This window comes from Pomacea canaliculata, linkage group LG6, assembly GCF_003073045.1.
Source record: "Pomacea canaliculata isolate SZHN2017 linkage group LG6, ASM307304v1, whole genome shotgun sequence".
NCBI lineage: Eukaryota > Metazoa > Mollusca > Gastropoda > Architaenioglossa > Ampullariidae > Pomacea > Pomacea canaliculata.
Genome location: NC_037595.1, coordinates 11,029,265 through 11,050,979, shown reverse-complemented (window position 1 = coordinate 11,050,979; position 21,715 = coordinate 11,029,265). Strand labels below are relative to the sequence as shown.

The window sequence follows — 21,715 nt, the reverse complement described above, 5'->3', positions numbered from 1 at the left end:
TGGCCATCTTGTTTCATACAAAGTCGTTGGTCTTATGAGATCGGGACAGTCTCCTGGACATTTGTTCTCGAAGGCGTTGATTTTCTTTCCTTTTCAGCTTGCTGAGTCAACGTGTCTCATCCGTAGAGCAGGACCGACACTACCAGGGATTTGAACAGCTTGTACTTGGTAGTAAACATTATCTTATGACTACGGCAGAACCTATCTAGTCTAGCCATTGCCCACTGTCGCAATCCTGAGTAAGATACAAATGCACTCATATTGTACAGCGCTGTGATGTGGGAGAAAGGTGCCATGTAAATGTGATTATTATTATTATTACAAAGTAAGGGCGAATCCCTGTCAAACACATCAGACCTTACAAGACTCATTGTGATCACCTATCAGGAAGCAGATCGACGTGTCAGAGATAGAAGAATGTTTCAGACTGAGGTGTAAATGTATCCGTGGCCTCTGTGGGATGTGTGGGTGCAGGTCAGGATCACATTACGAAGTACAAACACACCTAGACATACATGTGACAAGCATGTATGCTCCCCCGGAGCTGATGTTACTTTCTCAGATGGTAGAGGGAGTAGGATCGATTCCTGATGGGGGACCTCGGTGGGACATAGTGCGCATGTGTGAACTGCCTTTAATGTACCAGGTGATATGAATATTTTAGGTGGCTTTGTGTGTGTGTGTGGAGGAGACGACAGCGGTGACGGAGGGTAAGTGATGTCACGTGTATGAACAGCCGTTACAGGTACGCCGTTGCTGTTACTGTCGTGTCGCTGTGCTGTAGATTGTTGGACATTACGAGATTGCGAGTGGACGTGTGAGTAACATTTGTATTTTGATAGCTCGAGCTTTTGTATTCTTGCTGTAGCGAGAAGATTTCCTGTTTTACTGACAGTCCAAGACTTGTGTGTACTGTATAAACGACTGGATAAAAATCGCTTTTGAAATGATTTGAGGAAATTCCTGAGTACGGTGTAGGGACCAACGCCATGTTTGAACAAAGGAGAAAGCTGTATAAGCAGATGAAACTCTGTACAAATGAAGAGAACATTCTGTAACAGCGCATTGTCTCCTGACCTTTTTTTTTTAACCTACAATTGCATCTCTTCTCCTCAAATTCAGTTCAGGCAGACAAAACTATTTTAGAAACATTAGCTCCTAGTAACTCTCTGTTTTCTTCTAAAAATTCCAGATGGGATTAAGAGAAAAGCATTAATATAACATTTATCGTTCCTCTTCGTCTCCAAATACCACCGGAATATGTTACTTTATTCCCCATTTTCTACGAGTTTCACTGAGCAGTCGGGTTAGCCTCCTTGTGTTGATAAATGTTTCCACTGTATCTTACCACAAGCAACATGATCTCAGCCTTGTTGAAGTGAAGAAACGATTTGAGCTTAGACTGGACAGAGTCCTCTTTGACATGACCGCTTCTTGCGGAAATAACAATTTACAATAATTTAGACAATGAAAGTGGAGCCGAGCTACAAGAGCCTGACAAGATCCCCCACCATGTCTCCTCCATCTTTTTTCGTTTGTTTCTTGATGAACATGATATTTGTCGTCTGCTCTGCTTTCTTCCTTATAGTCTTACAATATGTTCTAATCAAAATGCATGTTTGTTATAGGTTTACCTCAATGTATAGAGGATGTTTATAGTTTCGTCCTCTCTCCCTCTCTCCCTACTCTCCCTCTCTTTCTCTCCAAATGAGGCGTGCTGTTTGGCCTAAGTTTTTGCTCAGAACTAATTTTTACGCTTTTCCTCAGTTCCTGTTAATGTATTTATTTTTTTTAAACATAGAACATTTTTTTATAAAAAAAAGCGAGAGGTGAAGTTAAAGATATTTCAAGAATTACTTATTGTCTGCCATTTCGTTTTACCCAGCATGCATCTGGACGATGCCCTGAAAATGCTGGGGGAGTTTGGTTGGTACCAGCGAGTGCACCTGCTTCTTGTCTGTGGCTTCGCCATCTTGTGCGCATGGCACGGGCTAAACATGGTCTTCCTGGGGGCCGTACCTCACTTCCACTGCTCTCTTAGTGACGTCAACGCCACGTGGTATGGCGTCAACCAATCACAGCTGAAAGATCTCTTAATTCCAGAAGGAGAAGGATGCAAGCGGTATTCTGTGAACAGTTCACTCCACAGACTTACAAGTGTTCAGTGGGTAAACGCTGACGTCACTAACGGTACAGCAGCACAGGAGGCATGTCCGGCGGGTTACGTGTTTTCTACAGACGAGTACGACAGCACCATCACTTCAGAGGTTGGCAGTTATTTTCTGACATCGCTGTCGTAAAATAAACAAAATGCAAACATTTCCCGATTGTATCAAAATGGAGAGAAGACGAGTACAAGAGTGGTAGCGAGAGAGAAACACACACACACGAACCTACAATCGTCACATATGTTGTAAGCGGGGCTGCGAGTGTCGTGACGGGTCTAATACCTAAAACACAAGTTTTATTTTCAGAATTCTCTCTTTTTTTTTGTCCTTCAGATTAAACTGTTATAGATATACTATTTATACCTGCATATCCTCTATGACTATTTATATTTCAGTTTAAACTGGTCTGCACAAAGAAGTTTCTCCAAAGTATCTCCAAGTGCGTGTTCTTTGCTGGAAGGTTTCTAGGAGCTGCAGTGTTTGGGCAGCTCTCAGACAGGTGAGGTACCAATATTGATAGAAAGTTCATGTTCACTCAATGATTTGTTTTGCAATAGGAGTGGCTGTTGTTGTGTATAGTGAACTGTCATTGTATATAGTAATTAAAGCTTTATCTCTGTTATAGCGGGTACCGACATTTTTGCTATGAATTATGAGAGCGTGAATGACACAATGGAGGAAAAAAGTCATGAAAATGTAGTTTTAGTTTGTGTTTTGTAGGTTCGGGCGTCGGCCTATGTTTTTTGTGGGCGTGGCCATGATGATGCTGACAGGAGGCGTGGCAGCGGCTGCTCCAAACGTGTTCGTCTTCCTGTCCATGTATCTTTTGCAAGGTGCCGCCAGGGAGCAGGTGTGCCATGGGGAGCAGGTGTGCCGAAAGGCGCTAGAAAGTGAAGGTGGCAAATGGAGGAAGGTTACCATTAGCCATGCAGTGCTCACCCAGTTGTGGTTTTATCGTTGGCAAATGAGTGCTCGCTCGGCGTGCGACGCCCTCGGTCGAAAGCGATCGTTGTCTGCGTCCCGTCCTACCGCGAGCCGGTTTACTACGCGGACCGAAGAAGGTGTGGTACGGGTTGGCTCGCTGGCGATTCGCGCGGCTTTCGCTGTCGCGTTTCCCACGGCTCAGGCGTGGGCTGGTTGAGCAGAGAGGGGTTCGGTCGTAGTGCTCCTTTCGGCCAGCCGCGTCGGCGTATCGAATAACGCTTGACTGTGTCTCGAGTGAAAGAGCGCGCCCGTGTCGATCGGGTGAACGCTCAGCAAGTGGAAAAGTTTGAACCGATGATTCGGTTGCAAAAAGAGCGAGAAGCATTTACCGAATGAAATTGCACGGCCACGTATGCAGAACCCGCGGCCTCGCGGCGACTGCTTCGTGGGGGTTACGGTATTGCAAACCACAAACAGCATTCTGGTTGATCCTGCCAGTAGTCATATGCTTGTCTCAAAGATTAAGCCATGCATGTCTAAGTTCACACCCTCGTACGGTGAAACCGCGAATGGCTCATTAAATCAGTCGAGGTTCCTTAGATGATCCATTTCTACTTGGATAACTGTGGCAATTCTAGAGCTAATACATGCAAACCAGCTCCGACCCGGTGTCACAGCCGGGAAAGAGCGCTTTTATTAGTTCAAAACCAGTCGGGGTTTCGGCCCCGTCCCTTTTGGTGACTCTGGATAACTTTGTGCCGATCGCATGGCCTCGAGCCGGCGACGCATCTTTCAAATGTCTGCCCTATCAAATGTCGATGGTACGTGATAGGCCTACCATGTTGACTACGGGTAACGGGGAATCAGGGTTCGATTCCGGAGAGGGAGCATGAGAAACGGCTACCACATCCAAGGAAGGCAGCAGGCGCGCAACTTACCCACTCCCAGCTCGGGGAGGTAGTGACGAAAAATAACAATACGGAACTCTTTTGAGGCTCCGTAATTGGAATGAGTACACTTTAAACCCTTTAACGAGGATCTATTGGAGGGCAAGTCTGGTGCCAGCAGCCGCGGTAATTCCAGCTCCAATAGCGTATATTAAAGTCGTTGCGATTAAAAAGCTCGTAGTTGGATCTCAGGCATGGGCGTGCGGTCCGTCTCGCGACGGTCACTGCGCGTAAACTTATAGTGCAAAATGAGAGGGCCCCTATGGCCATACTCAAAACCACTAGAAGTCATATAAACTCGAAGGAAGGGATGTAACGGGAAGTTATACCTCAATGGCCTCGGACGTCTATACTGACAGTGATGGTATGCGGTGGTACCCCACTGAAATCGATCGGCCGCGACTGTGAGCAAATTCCAAGCACAGACTCGCTGGCAGTCCCATTTCGCACTTGCAGAGCTGTGAGGGCAGCCAAAAGCCGAAGAAACTCGTACGAAGGTCAGGGTGGGACGCCCCCCTTCGCCAGCGCCCGTACCCGTGTACCGCTGGCACGCCTCTTGTAAATATGTGTATATATGATTACTGAGAAGACTGATGTAAATAGATGTAAATAGTGTACATAGACCTTAGTTAGAACTTAGTTAAACCTGCACTCGCCCGCCTTAGTCAGGCTAGGGGAGAAAACCCCGACAAACAAACCGGAGTGGAGAGGAGTGGGCACCACCACTACGTAACAGCCTATTAAATTCTAATGATTCAGTTACAGCCACACAATATTCATACTGGCACCGACGTCGCCCAGGATAATAAGGTCGGCCATCTCCGTTGGCGCCTGCCAACACGGAGGCGGAAGACCCTTAACGCAGGTGAAGAAAGTCAAGTCTAAGGGACAACGGGACAAGACAGACTCCTGGGGCGTCGGATGCGCGACCGACACCAGACTGTGGCCGGAACCAAAAAGGCAAGGGACCCACGGCGAGCCCATCGCCCTCCAGCAGAAAAGAATCAGAGTGTGAAAACATCCGCTCAGCAGGTACGTGCACTTAATTTGTTGAAGAGAATAGTGGTTGGCATGTGGAACGTCCGTACGCTCCACAAGTGTGGTCAAGTGCTCGAGCTCTGTCTGGAGCTGGAACGGTACGACTGGGACGTCATAGGGCTTGCCGAGATGCGGTGGACGAGCTCAGGAGAGGAGGGTACTCCCTTCGGACACAAGCTGTTCTACAGTGGCAGTGAGAACAGGCAACTAGGCGTTGGCTTTCTCGTCCACAACAGAGCGGCAGCGGCAGTCCTAAGTTGGGAGCCCATCTCGAGCAGACTCGCAACCATTCGTATAGCGGCTCGACCACGAAACGTCTCAGTCATCGTAGCTCATGCACCTCACGCCGATCGAGGGGACAACGAGGTAGAGGTGTTCTATGAGCAGCTGGAGGAAACGATGAGGGGGATCCCCAAGAAAGACTTTCTAGCCGTGGTGGGAGATTGGAACGCCAAAGTCGGCCCAGATGCATTTGAAAAGTGGGCCGGCACCGTGGGTCAATACGGTCTAGGAACGACCAACGACCGCGGATGGCGCTTGCTTGAGTTCGCTGGAACCCATAAGATGACCCTTGCGAACACGCTCTTCCCGCACAAACCTTCAAGGTTAGCGACCTGGACTTCACCCGACGGCGCGGTCAAGAACCAGATCGACTATGTGCTGATCCCCCAGAGCTGCCGTTCAGGCCTACTGCAGGCAGGGACACGAGTGTACCCGGGTGCGGACATCGGGTCAGACCACAAACTCGTGATGGCTTCCCTGCGCCTGAAAGTCTCGCAGCAGAAACGGGAGAACAGCAAACGCATTCGCTGGTGCACGGAGAAACTCAGTAACCCTGGCCACGCAGTGGCTTTTCAGGTCGAGGTGGGGGGCAGGTTCTCTGCCCTCAACCTGCTTGATTCCGACCTTGACGTGGACGCTCTCGCGGAAAACGTCAAGCAGGTGCTTCACTCCTCAGCAGACAAAGTGCTAGGGAGGAAGCCGCCAACCAAGGTGCCTTGGATCACAAAGAAAGTTCTCAGACTTTGTGAGCTAAGGAAAACCTTGAAGACAAAAAGGCGGGGAAGCCCTGAAGCCGACGTGGCATACAGGAGAGTACACCGGAAAGTGCAGAAAAACATAGCGGCGGCGAAGGAGGCGTGGCTAAACGCAAAGTGCGACGAGGTCGACGAGGGAATCAAATGGGGCGACTATAAGAAAGCATTCGCAGCGTTGAAAACGCTCACCAACGATGGTCCGCGAAAAGGCATAACCAAGATTGAGGATAAGAACGGGAAGCTGGTCAAAGGGAAAACCGAAATACTCAATCGACTCACGGAATATTGCCATGAGCTGTACAACGCCCCCATCGAAACAGATGCGACCGTACTCGAAGGGGCACCACCACCCGCAGAGGAAGTACCGGACTTACAAGTCCTACGAGCGGAGGTGGAAGCAGCAATCAGGGACCAGGGAAAGCGGTTGGCATCGATAATGTCCCAGCGGAACTCATCAAAGGTGGAGGCGAGGAGCTGACGAGCGTGCTGACCAAAATATGTCGCGAAATCTGGCGAACCAAGCAGTGGCCGAAGGAGTGGCTACGGTCTGTCGTTGTACCGCTGCCAAAGTCTGGAAATAGCTCCAAATGCGAGAACTACCGGACGCTGAGCCTGATTTGTCATCCTAGCAAGGTTATGTTGCGCGTGCTACAACGGAGACTAACAGCGGCCGCAGAACCGCTGTTAGCAGAGGAGCAAGCCGGATTCCGGGCCGGCCGAAGCACGATAGAACAAATCTTCACCTTGAGAGTGCTGGTGGAGAAACACACGCAACATGGTATTCCAATACACCAAAACTTTGTGGATTTCAAGAAGGCTTTCGACCGGGTCTGGCACGCGGGGCTATGGGACACCCTTCGGTCATTCCATGTGGACGAGGGTCTGATCCGGACCATCATAGGCCTCTATGATGGATCTACGAGTACCGTTCGGTTGCATAACAAGCTGGGGGAGCCGTTCCCCATGACCGTAGGCGTCCGCCAGGGCTGTATCCTATCTCCGACGTTGTTCAACATCTATTTGGAAAAGGTGATGCGCAACGCGTTGGAAGGCCACGAATCCTCGGTGTCGATCGGAGGAAGACCGATAAGCAATCTTCGCTTCGCTGATGATATAGCCCTAATAGCGAGCAGCAACGAAGAATTGCAGGACCTTACCAACCGCGTAAACACATGCGCTAACCAGTACGGGATGCACGTCAATGCGGAGAAGAGTAAAGTCCTGGTAAACGCCATCAGCCCAGCAGAGGCTGACATCAAACTGAACGGGAAAACTCTAGAGCAGGTTCAGACCTTCAAATACTTGGGTTCCATTATGTCGGCGGATGGGTCAAGTGCACACGATGTTCACGCCAGGTTGCAAGCCGCGACCGTAGCGATGGCAAGGCTAAATCGGATATGGAACAGCGGAAGGATCTCGTTCGCTACGAAATTCCGACTTTATAAGTCCCTTGTCATCCCGGTCTTGACGTATGGCTGCGAGACCTGGACGCTGCTGTCAGACCAGGAGAGGAAGATAGCGGCGTTCGAAATGAAATGCTATAGGAGATTGCTCCATATCTCCTACAGAGAAGAAAAGACGAACAAGTTCGTGCGAGACCTGATCCAAAGCCTTGTGGGATACCAAGAACCACTTCTCTCAACCGTCAAGCGCTATAAGTTACGATGGTTCGGCCATGTCACTCGACATGACGGCATTCCGAAACTAGCGATGCAGGGTAGCGTTAGGGGCAAGAGGCGAGTAGGTAAACAAAAGAAACTTTGGCTTACTAATGTGCTCGAATGGACAGGGAAGCCTCTCGGAGACCTGAACTCCAGGGCGGTCGATCGTACGCAGTATCGCAAATTTGTGAACCGGCGTCTAAGAATCATGGAATGCCTACGAGACCATAGAGCGGCAACGAGGCGCTCAAGAAAGAAGTAATGTAACTATGACAGGGTCTCACGGTGAGGTCTGGAATGACACAATGGAGGAAAAAAGTCATGAAAATGTAGTTTTAGTTTGTGTTTTGTAGGTTCGGGCGTCGGCCTATGTTTTTTGTGGGCGTGGCCATGATGATGCTGACAGGAGGCGTGGCAGCGGCTGCTCCAAACGTGTTCGTCTTCCTGTCCATGTATCTTTTGCAAGGTGCCGCCAGCACAGGAGCTTTCGTTATTTCCTACATACTCAGTAAGAAGAAACAGTATACACATTACCTTTGTCTATAATCAGATGTTTTGATTAGAGAGTCCTTGGATATCATAGTTTTACTCGATAGCCATGATGCCAGACTAATAATGGCTAGACACTGTTGGCACATCTTGCATAAGATAGAGAGTTCTGTCCCTTCGCCTAACAGGCTGAGGGGATCGGCTCTCCTTGATATTGTTTATGTTTTGTTGTCGTGGCTCGATTTGGATAAAAGTGTTGGGCCTTCATGTTTACATGTGCTTCTGCTGCGTTTTCTTTCTCTTCTGTTTTGCAATAGGACTGTATGTAATGTATATAATTGTATTTGAAGTGCGAACTGTCTGCATCTATTCACTGGATTCCATTCCCCTAGCTTCACTCGCTTCTGCGACCTTCAGCTGCACTGAGTAAACTGAAGTGATGATCACCTTTTGCTGTTTCATGTGACAACATTTCTTCATATTCTCAAGATTACTCAATATCATTCTAGTATTCTCTTGATGTCACTAACATTATTCCCTGGAGTCGTTAGCGTTACGTCTACAGTTATCTCCCTTTACTGTCGGAACTCAGCGAGTCCTCGCATTGCTCTTCCTTCTACATCTTTGTTACTATTTTGTGATTTTTTTCTGCATCTTTGTTACTATTTTATGATCCTGTCCAGCGCAATAAGTTCGCCTTTGGCCGAGATATTGCATTATCAATTCCCACTTATCATTATTATTAACACCCTTTCCCATAATGCTAGTCCTTTTTCACATCCTTCCTTTTTCAATATCATGTTACACTCAGCTCTTGTTCTTGTTATTTGGTTCCTCTTTGTGTTTTCTGTATTTGAGTTTATTCTTCGTTTAGTAGGATGCACTTTACAAATTTTGCTAATATTATTGTTATTGTTGTTGTTGTTATTATTATTATTATTATAATAACTAACGAATAGAAATATTAATCCTAGACTTTGTACAGAACCACAGACTGACCCTAACACTCTCCATTCCCACAAGGAAGCGGGGACAGTATCCAACTTAACCAGGTAAGGCTGCCAAGGTCTGCAGGTGTAAAACTAAAACAGTTTTAAAAGTCCCTAGAACCGATCAGTTGTTTTCTATTCTCTCTCTGTCTCTCACAAACATGCATGACTTTTCTAACAACGCAATCAATTGATTGTTTCAGTCATGGAGCTGGTTGGTCCCAAGTACAGAGTCTTCGCCGGCTTTGTAATCCTAATCTTCTGCAGTCTTGGTTACGTGTCTCTAGCTGGGATCGCATACTTCATCCGCAACTGGAGATACTTGGAGTTGGCCATAACGGCTCCATCGCTTCTCTTCTTGTTTTATTGGTGGTGCGTACAGCCACGACCAGCCATAGTAAACAGTCTGTTGGTGTCCACAACACGAGCACTCAAAGCACGCAGTCAAACACTCACTCGAGCATTCAGTTACACGCAGACATAAAATTGCAGGATGATGTTTGTATTGTATTTCACCAGGCTCCTTCCCGAGTCCCTCCGCTGGCTGCTGTCGCACGACAAGACGGAGGAGGCGCGGCGCGTGCTGCAGACGGTGGCCAGGCGCAACGGCAAGGCGCTGCCCGAGGATGTGGTCAAGAGTCTGCAGGACGACCCCAACCTCAAAGCCACGCGCACCTACACCGTGCTGGACTGTGTGCGCACCCGGCGGATGGCCTGCCTCTCACTCAACGTGTGGTTCAACTGGTGGGTGGCCGTGCAGGCCTGTGTAAGGCCGGTGTACACTAAACAACTAAGATCTCACTAGGTATCTTCATAAGTGTACGGGTACATAGTAGGTGTGCTGGCGGCCGAGTGGGTGAGTAGTGTTCACTCAGTCTCTTGTTTTATTGTCCTCAGGCTCGTCAACTCGCTGGTGTATTACGGTCTGTCTCTGAACACAGAGAACCTGGCAGGCTCACCCTACCTCAACTTTTGCTTAGTGGGAGCCGTGGAAATACCTGCTTACGCACTGTGCATTCTAATTGTAAACCGGGTGGGTCGCCGGAAGCCTTTAATCGTCACCATGGTTGTGAGCGGCGTTGCGAGTGTTGTGGCGGGCCTTATACCCACAACCTCAAGCAGTGAGTAGATACGCGCATGCGTGTTTTTGTTTTCAATATTCAATCCCACCACCGTAGAATGCTCTGCCCTTTTCTACATTAACATTCTTGGTCTTCACCTGAAAAAACCTCAATTATTAAAACTGATATGTGATAGGGTGTGAATTGAAAGAACCAGAAAGTTGGACATTATAGGACGTTGAAACCTTCTATAATTATGTCTTTTGATCATCAGAGAAAAAAATTTGAACAAGAAAATCATCCCTAGATGATCTGACGGGAAATAAATTCTATTAAAATTTCTTAACAACGGCCTAATTTAAACGGGTTGTCAATTAGACAGATTTTTGCCAATTTCACTTCTGAATTACATGACCTTAATCTCTATCGTTGTATGCACATCTGTCAATAATAATAAAGCGCACCTTAGTTTTTTCCCATCGGTATGTTCAAGTGCTTTGGTCTCTTATCTATTTAATTTCATTGTTTGTTGCTTATCAGATCTGAAAACTCTTACGGTTGTCTTTGTAATGATAGCAAAATTCGGCATCTCTGCTTCATATGGGACCATCTATCTGGCATCTGCTGAAATCTTTCCTACTGTGGTCCGGTAGGTACACTTGTACGACTTTTATATGAAAGATTTTGATGCAATACTATTGTATATATTTATACATTTTGCAATTGTGGCTGTTATAAATACTACAGAATTATTTTGTGTGTGTTGAATGATATAGTCGATACATGACAGACATGTCCTCATTCTGAGACTTGATACCCGTATATCACTTTCCTGTGATATCAATATGTTTCAGGATATTGTAAGATTAATTCAGAACACTCAAACAGATGCAGACCAAGATTTAATATAATTGATTTACATTATAGCATCCGGTTTTAGTAGATAAAAGATACAAAACAGACAAATGTGTTTCCTTACGCACCCGGGTATCTTTCAACAGTCTGGAGGTCTACCTCAATTCTTGTGCGAGTATGTGCTAGCTGTAAAGACAAACTTATTATCAACGACATTCTGCATCATTTAAACATATTAAACAGCTTCCTCTTCCGACCTTACTTTACTTACTGACTGAAGATAATGTTCCCGACATCTAGTTTATGTTTAGTGCATTTTCTAAAGATAATATTACAGACAGCTGACTGTCGTTTACTGTATTAATTTTTCTTCTCAGAAATATCGGCATGGGGGTCTCCTCTATGTCAGCTCGGATTGGTGATATCCTGGCCCCCTTGATACTAGAATCCACCAACATTGCTCCATTTCTTCCCATGATGCTATTCGGAGGTTTGTCCATGTTGGGAGCGGCCCTGGCTTTTCTACTTCCGGAGACATCGGGGCGCCCTCTACCACAATTTCTGGAAGATGTTGACTATGGAAATAACTGGTAAAAATACTGTTAATCCGGCTGCTACCTTTGTATCTGTATTTTTGAGGGAAATGAGCAGTGGTGTAGCTGTTAACACAAAGAAGTAAAACTATTGCCCATCAAGCCAAATAAATTTTGAATTTTTTGGTGCTTGTGTCAGGAACTATTTCAGCGGACACAGGCGACCACTCGGTAAAAGACGGGTAAAGTGATTGTGTGTTCACAGTTCAACATTTTTTTCACAGGATGATCATACAATTTTTGTCTATAAACGTTTTTGTTCACGAATTCTAAATTAAATTCTGAAAAACTCTCGACTGTTGCCGACATTCTGGATACAAAATCGCAGAGAAGATAACTGAGTCAGATCTGCGTTATTAGCAGAAAAAATATCATCTCGATATGTCAAAATGAATATAGGTTGCAAGATCGGCATAAAAATAATAGACTAGAACTTTTTTGCTATATTGCTGATTGAAACATTCTGTTTCATATTATTTAAATAATAAATTTAAGAGATATTGCTACTATTGGGGATCGAGATGTTGGTGAATGTGTGAGAACATTTACAATATAAAGCAATACATTGTGGTAATGTCTGGTTCATGCCAACAAAGCTAAAACATGTGGAATTTCTTGTAAAAAAAATGGATTTTACAAATTTGTTTCAGCATGGCGTGCTGCAAGAGCAGAACTACTTCCAAGGGAAACGACAGCTTGTCCATTCCAAGGAAAGAAAATGAGCTTGGAGTGTTCTCCATATGCAGTCTTCCTGAACAGGACAAAACCGTAGTATAAGCATTAAGCAAACACAATATTTACATCAATTATTACCAACAACATTGTAACAAAGTTCATTCAAGTTTTATAGTTACTGGTTGACTTCACATAAAATAGTTCATTTGTCCAACAAAAATACACATAAATGAGTAAAAGAAAACATCGTCTTTTTTAAAAAAGAATGTTTCTCGTAGACATAGCGCTTTGGTGACTCGAACTCACTCCTGTGCCAGGGTCCACACTCCTCACACTGTTTGACTGCGGGTCAAGGTTCACAAGGCTCAGGGGCCTGATGGGAGCTGTGGGCGTGTCTTGCACTGCTGTGCTGTTCACGTGTGTGGAGTGTTTCAACTCTCTTTTTACACAGGACACATCCCAGTCCTTTGGAAACTTTCTAACATCGTCCCACTCCACCAAAAAGCTGACCCTCATCAACCTAATGCTTGTAAAGTTGAAGAGTTGTCCGTCACAACTATGGAGTTCAGAAAGTGTCTTGGAGTAAAATGATCACTGAGTCAAACAGTGTATAAACATTGTTGTAAATATAAAATACATAGAAAGGTATAGTGTGAAAACATCATTTTTCAAGAGTGTCACCAAGGGCTATACCACTTCTCTCACTCACAATCAAGCACTGACTTTTCTTGATGTCTGCAAGTTATTTCATCCAACATCAGACAGTCTCACGAACAGTCGGAATGACAGACACGCACATATGAAGGGTTTGTTCATCAGACGTAATCACGTCCACAACAACTGATTTCTTCACGGAAGAAAAACAAGTTATTTGTTTATGTGGATCAACGTGTCTTCATAGGAAAATTATATACAACAGGGAAAGTATGACCTGAGGATGTCAAAATGTGAAGTGTACTTAATTTCATTTTAACCTAGGATAATTTAATTAAAATTTATCAAATAAATACTTTGTGTTATAAATCGACAGTACTTAATATTCTAACACAAAGTATGAAAATAACAAACAACGCGGCTGATGTATGTGATGGAGTGGTTTGTTGTATAGTTACGAAGTGGTTTTTTGGGGTTTTTTTTTAAGTATGTTACTGGCCCTTCCGCATTTTGAGACAAGCCAATGAAAAGAAAACTTTGCTCTCCCCACTGATATACAATAAAAATAATATACAATAAACAAAAACTTAGTATATGCAGCTTTTGAAACTGTGGTGTTTAGAGGAGGATTAGTCGATTACCACACAGACATGTGCTAGTACTATGTTAATACTAATAATAATACTAATAATAAAACAACAACAGCAGTTTGTCGAACGTTAACGTCGCACTCGTATATGAGTGCACTTGCACGGTTAGTACACACACTTTACTTTGTTGCTAACAGACAATTTTCAGTACATCAGTCAAGCCATTTTCTGAAGTCTTACTTTCAAGTCTCAAAAAAAGAGCGAATAGTCAGTCACCTGAGGTCCGAGGTAAAGGATGCCAACTATTACAGGTGATAAAGGCCAAAAGATTGCAGGGACACGATTTAGAGAAGATAATTTTCACACCAAAAAAAAAAAAGAAAGAAAAAAACTCGAGGGTGCTTTTCACAGCAGAAATTCTTGGTACGTTAAGGGGATGCAATGGACAGAAAATGATAAACATAAAAATTGCCAAAAGCGATATAAAACAAATATAAAAAGCTGTAAAATCTTTAAATGGTATACATATAGATATCTTTAAATATACCCAACGATATGCAGCATACGACGTTCAGCAATAGCAACATATTCTGAAGTTGCCGACATTTTTGTTATGGATACCCAGGTTGCTGAAACACCTACATTATGTTGCGCATTGCGTAATTTTGATGTTTCCTACGCTTGGGAAGCGGTTAGAAGTTTCTGATTCATCTTGCAGTCATCTTTGTTAACCTTTTCTTCGCTGTTTTCCGAAGACGAGGCATCTCGAACATGTTTTCTGAAACAGGAGACCCTAGTGTAACGAATGCCATGTTGTCTTACATCATAGGTTTGTGTAGTGTGGACGACACACTCACTGAAATGTCAACAAACTATTTATGTACAGGTGATGACATTATGGCTAGCTCTTTACAGGGAAAAAATTACAGAGAGAAATTGTAGGGAAAGAACGACCCAACATTTCAATTCTATTCTTATTTAATACCAACTGGAATGAGGCACTCACCTGCCAAACATTTTGGCATCATGTACGGTTTCCGGCAAGTGGCTGTTGAGAGTCTCAGGAAGTAAAAGGCACAACAGTCCGACTCCTATGGTGACTGAGCCGAACACCATCAGCGGCAGCGCCCGCCCTATACGACCGTTGACAAGACGGTCCTTCCAGACACACACCCACACGCACGCACGCACGCAGAGTCCGTATAAGGTGTGTTTTCTGCACACGACACTATATTCTGACGTCACAACAAACCAAATGAAGACAAAGATATCTCAGAAGACCTGCACTCAACTGTTACTTATTAGTCGATATGCTAAGTAAAATGAATTCTCAGAAAAAATATTCTTAATGACAGAAGAATAAAATGGTGACTTACGAGGTCTGCGATGTAAGGGGAGATCATGCCGCCCACTCTGGCAAAGAGGGACGCAAAGCCCATCAGGGAGTTCCGGAGGGAAGTCGGCGAGAGCTCCGCAGAGTAAATGTGGATGATGGCAAAGGCCGCCGAGGCCCCCAGCTTTCCCACTAGAGCCAGAATGATGGTCAGCCACAGTTGTAACTCTGTAAAGATGCCAACTAGAGTTACATCTTTTGTGACGGCGTCCCGCATTCAGCAAAGATCGTAAACAACAACAACAACAACAACTTCCGCAAGGTTCGTGACTCAAGCGCCTCCAAGTGGAGGGCAAGTTGCTGCTGATCGTTGCTACTTATTAAAGACGAGGGAAATTTTAAGAGGGAAGTCATTGCTTATTTCTTTTATATGACTCACATTTTTCATACTTCTACCTTACCCCACCCCTTTCCCCCCTCCATCCTCACCGCTGCTAGAGCAGAGGACGGGCAGGATGATGCTGAGACAGGCGACACCACCAGTCATCATGCACGTGATGTACATCAACTTCCGGCCCACGTAATTGAGCAGCAGCAGGCAGAGGACGTACGCGATGACTTCCACGATGGCCATCAACTGAAAGTTGACGTAGACGCTGCCACCCAGATTGCCAGAGTTGAGACTCAGTCCGTAGAACACCAAAGAACAAACCATCCTGTAGAAGGCAAAGGACAGTCTAAACTTGAGTCATCCTGGCTCGATTTTCAGCCATGCTATACAAAGATGTATGTGATATTTTAATTATAAATACCACCAACTTTAGTACATGAAATGCCATTTGTATAAGGTATCGTCCTGTCTTTTACCAGTTCAAACACAGGATGGTGCAGCGGAGAACCAGAACCGGGGACGTGAATGCATGCCAGAGCTTCTCCGTTTCCTTCACATCATCGCCGTTTTTGCCATCAAATAATTTCAGCGGAAGTTGTGCCTCGTTCACGCGAGCTGCGTGGCGAATGATGTCCTCTGCTTCCACCTCACGGTTCTTGGACAACAGCCATCTTGGTGACTCGGGGATGACCCTGCAGCATGCAGTGATTTTACACACTCACGTGGTCCAGCTCTCATTTTTATCAATATCAGCAGATATCACCCAACAGCAATATACATCCACTCATAAAATAATGAGCTCATCCACACAAAGACACACAAGCACAGACAACAAATGAACAGCTAAGAACACATTACTCCCGTTACTAAAGTAAACAAGAAAGCCCTATTTCACTCTCAACCTTAACACTATTATTCTAGATCTTTTCCCGTCCCCAGTTCCCACCACTCACCACCAGTACCCTCCCAGCAGGAGGATCGGGAAGGACACAATCATCTGCAGCTTGTCCCAGTCGCGAACAGCGTAGGCTATTCCGCCAAGTATCATCACCCCCGCCGACCAGAAGATCATCACAACCATGCCAACGAGCATACGTTTGCTGGGCCCCACGAGTTCCATAACTGATGCCAGAAACAAAAACGGACACTTTACGTCGTCTGCATCACTGTAGTTAGAGATGAGAAAGAAAAAAACTCAAGTTCTTAAGCTGAACTAATTCTATGATGGCAACAAAAATGCATCCTTCATTGTCCAAACCTTATAAGTCTTATAAGTCTGATGATGATGATGATGATGAGCTCTATAAAAGAACAGACTAACAAATTAACAAAAGTAACGATTCTTGTAACAGCAGAATACTGGAGTAACAACACTTGCTCAAAACAAAGAGGACCAGAAACATTCCCGAGATGCTGACACCGGTCAGAAAGCGAATGATGACGTAGACAGTGAAGGACGGAGCCCAGGCCACAGCGATGCTGGACGACGCATGCAGCGCCACCACGGCCATCAGCGCCTTCTTGCGGCCGATCCTGGGAACAGCCAAGAGAGACAATATTTAATTAGAGCACGGAACTTGCAAGATGCCCATAAATACGATAGTAGCCCCTCAGACAGACACGATTATTTTCAGTGGAAAAGACAGATAGTCTATAAATTTAAACCTGATAATTGATGTCAGGAGAGAAATAAAGAAAGATAATAATTTGCCTAAATTCGATGCTCTTAAAGGAAAACTTTATTAAGATTGGATATCGCTGTATGATCAATGATCAGAAGGAACGAAAGCAAGCGATGTAATCAATTATATATACGCAGAGACTTCTTTGTCACCGCACTACGAAAGCAAGTCAAAAGCTATGTGATGTATTTCTGACTCACATGTCAGCGATGATACCTGTAGTGATAGAGCCAACCAGAAGACCAGCCATAACGATCATACGGCAGTGCGAACGCAGAAGTCCTTTGTCGCACACCAGGTCCCACTGTCAACAGAAGCGTTGTCCTCTATTTTATGTCCTCGTTTATTGAATGTTTTGTCTGATTCAGTTAAAACATTTACACGTTTCGAGGGTTATTGTTTGTATTTACCTTGGTTACGATGGAGGAGGCGTACGTCGATTGGTCGTAGACATAACGAGAACAAGAAGTCAGACTTGTTTCCGCAGTGACGTTGTCATGGAAACGCATCTGGCAGCGAGAGTATCCACCGTCGTCAGCGAGGTCCGGATCCAAGGGAATGGAAGCGTTCACAATGTTGGCATGTGCGGCTCCTTGCAGCTCCCACGTGTCGTCATGGAAACCTGGCAATGCACACCTGTGAAAATATGTTAGGTAAAATGTAGGTTATGTCTACAAACAGAAAACATGGAAATCTTGGATAACAATAATAAAACCCCTTTTACTTGAGGCCCTACACCCACGAAACAAACAGGTGTAATATCATACGTTACATTATTACAGACCACAGACAGCTGTAGGGGTGCTGAATAATGTCTGGCAGCCACACGGCAGTACCTGTACACGAATTAGAGGACTTCTGTACCGGTCTGGCATTGTGTAGAGCGATGGCACTACTCCCTTCACCTAGCTGTTAGCCTCGTTCCGACTCTTTGATAGCAAAGTACTTCTCTGCTGCAGCCTTGTGCACGCGTTGTTCCATGTTGTTTATGACCAGAAAAAGTTTGAGGTCATACACAAGGCCCTCATTACTGAACTGTAAGAACGAAAGTGTTTGAAGTAAACATGTCTCCCCTCCACCAATATATTTCCATTCGAGTTTTGGGGTAATGGTTAGTCGAGTCGTTAGTCTAACGTGGTTCACACTAGATGTGTGCACTGTAGCGAGTTCAATACCCAGTGTAACTCCACATATTTCATCCAGCTGTGGATCCGGAATTTGTTCACCCGTCATTGCTCTACTAACCTCATTCCCACATAGAAAGATCAGGAACTATCGTTTGCTCTCTTCTGTTCTTCTTGCACATCCCTCAATGCTTTTCCACTGTGTTCCCATGCGTTCTTGAGCGTGACTTTGTGACACGAATGCTTTAATCTCACCTTTCTGTCGAGATTACCTTTCCAAATAGGTGCAGGTCACAAGAGACTAGGCCACTGACTATTTAATTCTAAATCCTGACCATTAAGCATGTTAGGATTTTTGAAAAGCTTGAGGTTTTCGTTAACAACTATGGGATATAAATGAAACATTTCTACTATTTTGGGTTCAGCAAATCACCGATGTCTTCACTAATAACAACTGCCAGAGATAAACTAATATTGTAAGGAAGGTGTGTAAAATGTGTTATAACAGGTATAACAGAACAGTCGTTTGAGAAGTAAAAAATCTCGAGGAGGGCACTGAAGCACGTTTATTTATATTTACTGGTGAAATATTGCAGGCCATCATAAAAGTTGTAAACTTCACTAATTTATTTTTGCCGTCTATCACGCTTTTTCGAGCATTCGTGTATATCAAGGTCCTGTCGTGAGCAGTGTGTGTGAAAAGTCATATTGAAAGAAAGGTGAGATGTTGACACCGACTTACCTGTGCCACGGCACGCCCACGTTAAAGACTGAAATCATGATCTGGATGCCGCAGGACATGGCGGCGGGACTTAGCAACAGCAACACGCGCTTCTGGAATGTTCCAAAGTCGCCAAGCTCTGTGACGATGTGGTCGAACTTCATCTTGGAGACTGGTCACGAATTGTCTGTCCTGCTCGGAAAGAAGATAAAGTGTTGACACTGCAAGTCGCTGTTTTTACAGGGAGAGGAGGTGAGACGGAGGCAAACCAAAGTTCAAGATTCGACTTTCCCTCAGATGTTCAGTCTTTACGGTCCGTTCCTAATAAACAAACAACGTGAGAATGAATGTCACAGCTTGTGTAACACAATGCTGGCATCAATGGAGTGAAGTTTGTGACACTCACTCCTAAATTTCAATGTTTAAATAAGCAAACTTTGTCCAAGAACTTAACGACTTGCTGTGATGAAATATGAAAGTTTCAGGCTTACCGAGAAAAAACTTTTTGCTGACTGGAAGCAATCTGTCGTGGAACGTTTATTCATTAGAATGATGTCTTTATTCCTGGTTTCCCTTGAAAACACGGCAAACTGAGGTGAACCGAGAAGAATGCAGTAGTTGTTTGTGAGAGAAAAGATGAAACGCTGGTCTCTACTCCTTGACACCGTCGCCACTAAACACAACACCGAGATGTCGACAGGAGAAATAATGCAAGCGATGAGCTCTTCCAGCCTCCTACACCACCAAAAACATAGACTCCAAGAGAGTTAGCTAACCTGCCGCTGAGGTCAGTGACCTACAAAGCCAGCTGTGACCTACTTGTGTTGCGCAGCGCGCGTGTAGCAACAAATAGTAAAAGGAAATAACAAACAAGAGCTTGAGGGTGGTTGGGGTGGGAGAAATCATGTCAGCCAGTGGAAAAGAACAAGAAATTTTCCTACTTGTTGGGAGAGGGGGAGAGATCCCAGCCAATGGAAGGAAGTAGAAATTTTCCTAGGGGTTGGAGGGCGGAACAGGGTTATCGTTTAGAAGGTCAAGAACATATCATGAAGTCATCACTTCAGATTTATTTGCAATAAGTGTCGCCAGGGTTGTGCCATATCGGCTTTTGCAGCAACAACAAACATGATAAAAATAGAAGCATCCACAGCGAAACCAATAACAACAAACGAAAAAGTACAATAACAACCATAATGACAAACAACGACAGAATCCACAACAACGACAGAATCCACAACAACGGCAGAATCCACAACAACGACAACAGCAATAGCATCTATTTAGAATGTCTGGATAAAGACCATGTCTTGCTCAAAACAATGTTTGCGGGCCGTATGTGTGCTGTGACCGTAAGCAAACATCTGTGATGGACATTCAAGCATCTTGTTTCCAGACTGCAGCACTGATATACTTTCACACTGTAGTGCATGAGACCTACATACACTGGCATTTTCCGTAACCACCACAAAGAGAAATACAGGCCCTGGGTTACACTTGGGGCAATGCTGCTGCATGGAAACTTTTTTATTTTAATCGCGGTTTTCATCATTTTTTTTTTCATCTCCATAGTCACCAATACCTTCAAGATGATAAGAGGAAGAGTTCTGTCGTCCTAAAGGATGGAGCGCGAGTTGTCGAAAGTTTTCGAACTTTTAATCAAGGTTGCTTTAGCTGAAGCTAGGAGTGTATATTATTGCAAAATGAATGAGATTTCTGTTTTATTATGTACAACAGTTTTATTTAAAATTTTAATTTTATTTTACACGTCAAAACCTACTTTGTAATTTTTCAAGGTAAAATATCACATAGCTGCATGATAAATTTATTATACTGAGATATTTACTTTACTAAAGAATAATTAAAATAATTATTTTTAACAACTTTATATTGTGCATTTCTTTTCGCATTAATCTGAATAAACTTTATTCTAGATATAACGAGGAATGCAACAAGCATAAGAGGTAGTGTTCATTTACCAGATTATCATAGACAATAGAAGAGTATTACAGCTGACGAGGGAACAGACAAAAACACGAACGCAATAAAAAAAAAATCAAACCCGAAATTATAGCACAGGTTAGAATAAAATAGATAAAATAGAAAAAAAAGCAGAGCTGTGTGGTTTTGTAAAACTCACGCTGTCAGATCCAGAAGAAGAAGAAAAAATATATCACGAAAACGGACAGAAATGAAGTCATTTTCTCCGAAACACGTTGGCTAATTTTTATGTTCACTCGCCCACTGTTCCAGATGATATCCATTACGACTTTACATTCCAGCCCTGTTTTTTCTGATAACCTATTTACACTCTTCATTCTTACTGCGTCATCATTCACCAGTACTTTCATTCGAACAACACTTGGACAGAGGAAGGAGCGTGAAGACTGTGACTAGTACAGACAAATACTTTCTTAGGGGCACCCAGTAAATAACAGATGTCATACAGTCTCCTTGGAACTGCGCCAGACTCTAGGAAGAGCGCACAGAATGAATAAAAGTGCATAAAAATATCCCATCAAGAATTTTTTTAGATTTTTTGGTGCCGACTGTCATTAATCAAAGCTTATATATTTTCAAGACTACAGAGCTTGCCCCAGAGCAATATGTTTTGCGATACTTTTCCTGTACAGTGTGCTGATATCGCAACACGTACTTGTAAGCCAAAGGGAGACTACGCATTGTGGCAGCTTGGCGTTTGCCCAGGTAAAGTTGTCCGCCCTTGTGCGTGATCCCATATAGTTATCGACAAGCGATGGTTGTGATGAAACGACTTGACAAGAAAG

General features: G+C 44.3%; 3 protein-coding genes across 7 annotated transcripts; 2 read left to right on the top strand and 1 right to left on the bottom strand.

The window, feature by feature from the left end:
• The first annotated feature begins 455 nt into the window (after positions 1-455).
• On the top strand, positions 456-13,290 carry LOC112566414 (organic cation transporter protein-like). Of its 4 annotated transcripts, none has more exons than XM_025242589.1 (11): positions 456-817; positions 1,886-2,267; positions 2,564-2,667; positions 2,889-3,001; positions 8,242-8,283; positions 9,457-9,625; positions 9,773-9,997; positions 10,151-10,374; positions 10,891-10,963; positions 11,547-11,759; positions 12,413-13,290. In XM_025242589.1, exons 1-11 carry the CDS (start codon positions 729-731, stop codon positions 12,537-12,539), a joined length of 1,761 nt encoding a protein of 586 aa, XP_025098374.1. In that variant the 5' UTR covers positions 456-728; the 3' UTR covers positions 12,540-13,290. The 4 variants fall into 4 exon arrangements, with proteins under 4 accessions (XP_025098374.1, XP_025098373.1, XP_025098376.1 ...); XM_025242588.1 differs by having other exon boundaries at positions 10,855-10,963; XM_025242591.1 differs by lacking the exon at positions 12,413-13,290 and adding an exon at positions 9,250-9,316 and having other exon boundaries at positions 11,547-11,681.
• LOC112566419 lies at positions 5,150-7,705 on the top strand. The gene has a single exon (XM_025242599.1). The coding sequence runs from the start codon at positions 5,207-5,209 to the stop codon at positions 6,590-6,592; it is 1,386 nt and encodes a 461-aa protein (XP_025098384.1). The 5' UTR covers positions 5,150-5,206; the 3' UTR covers positions 6,593-7,705.
• A 280-nt stretch (positions 13,291-13,570) lies between the features above and the next one.
• Positions 13,571-19,744, bottom strand: LOC112566418 (organic cation transporter protein-like). Of its 2 annotated transcripts, none has more exons than XM_025242597.1 (11): positions 19,424-19,744; positions 18,954-19,124; positions 17,498-17,723; positions 17,288-17,391; positions 16,784-16,938; positions 16,359-16,527; positions 15,882-16,097; positions 15,504-15,730; positions 15,058-15,242; positions 14,688-14,839; positions 13,571-14,459 (listed from the first exon to the last, which is right to left on the bottom strand). In XM_025242597.1, the coding sequence occupies exons 2-11, from the start codon at positions 19,094-19,096 to the stop codon at positions 14,357-14,359; spliced, it is 1,680 nt and encodes a 559-aa protein (XP_025098382.1). In that variant the 5' UTR covers positions 19,097-19,124; positions 19,424-19,744; the 3' UTR covers positions 13,571-14,356. The 2 variants fall into 2 exon arrangements, with proteins under 2 accessions (XP_025098382.1, XP_025098381.1); XM_025242596.1 differs by having other exon boundaries at positions 18,954-19,253; positions 19,424-19,743.
• Between the last annotated feature and the right edge of the window lie 1,971 nt (positions 19,745-21,715).

Coding starts and splice junctions, on each gene's coding strand:
- LOC112566414 (XM_025242588.1), top strand. CDS start 729: ATGAACAGCCGTTACAGGTACGCCGTTGCTGTTACTGTCGTGTCGCTG. Junction 2,268..2,563: donor ACAGCACCATCACTTCAGAG/GTTGGCAGTTAT, acceptor TTTATATTTCAG/TTTAAACTGGTCTGCACAAA. Junction 10,964..11,546: donor ATCTTTCCTACTGTGGTCCG/GTAGGTACACTT, acceptor TTTTCTTCTCAG/AAATATCGGCATGGGGGTCT.
- LOC112566419 (XM_025242599.1), top strand. CDS start 5,207: ATGCGGTGGACGAGCTCAGGAGAGGAGGGTACTCCCTTCGGACACAAG.
- LOC112566418 (XM_025242597.1), bottom strand. CDS start 19,096: ATGAAGTTCGACCACATCGTCACAGAGCTTGGCGACTTTGGAACATTC. Junction 17,392..17,497: donor CCTCCTCCATCGTAACCAAG/GTAAATACAAAC, acceptor TTCTGTTGACAG/TGGGACCTGGTGTGCGACAA. Junction 15,731..15,881: donor ACCATCCTGTGTTTGAACTG/GTAAAAGACAGG, acceptor TGCCTTCTACAG/GATGGTTTGTTCTTTGGTGT.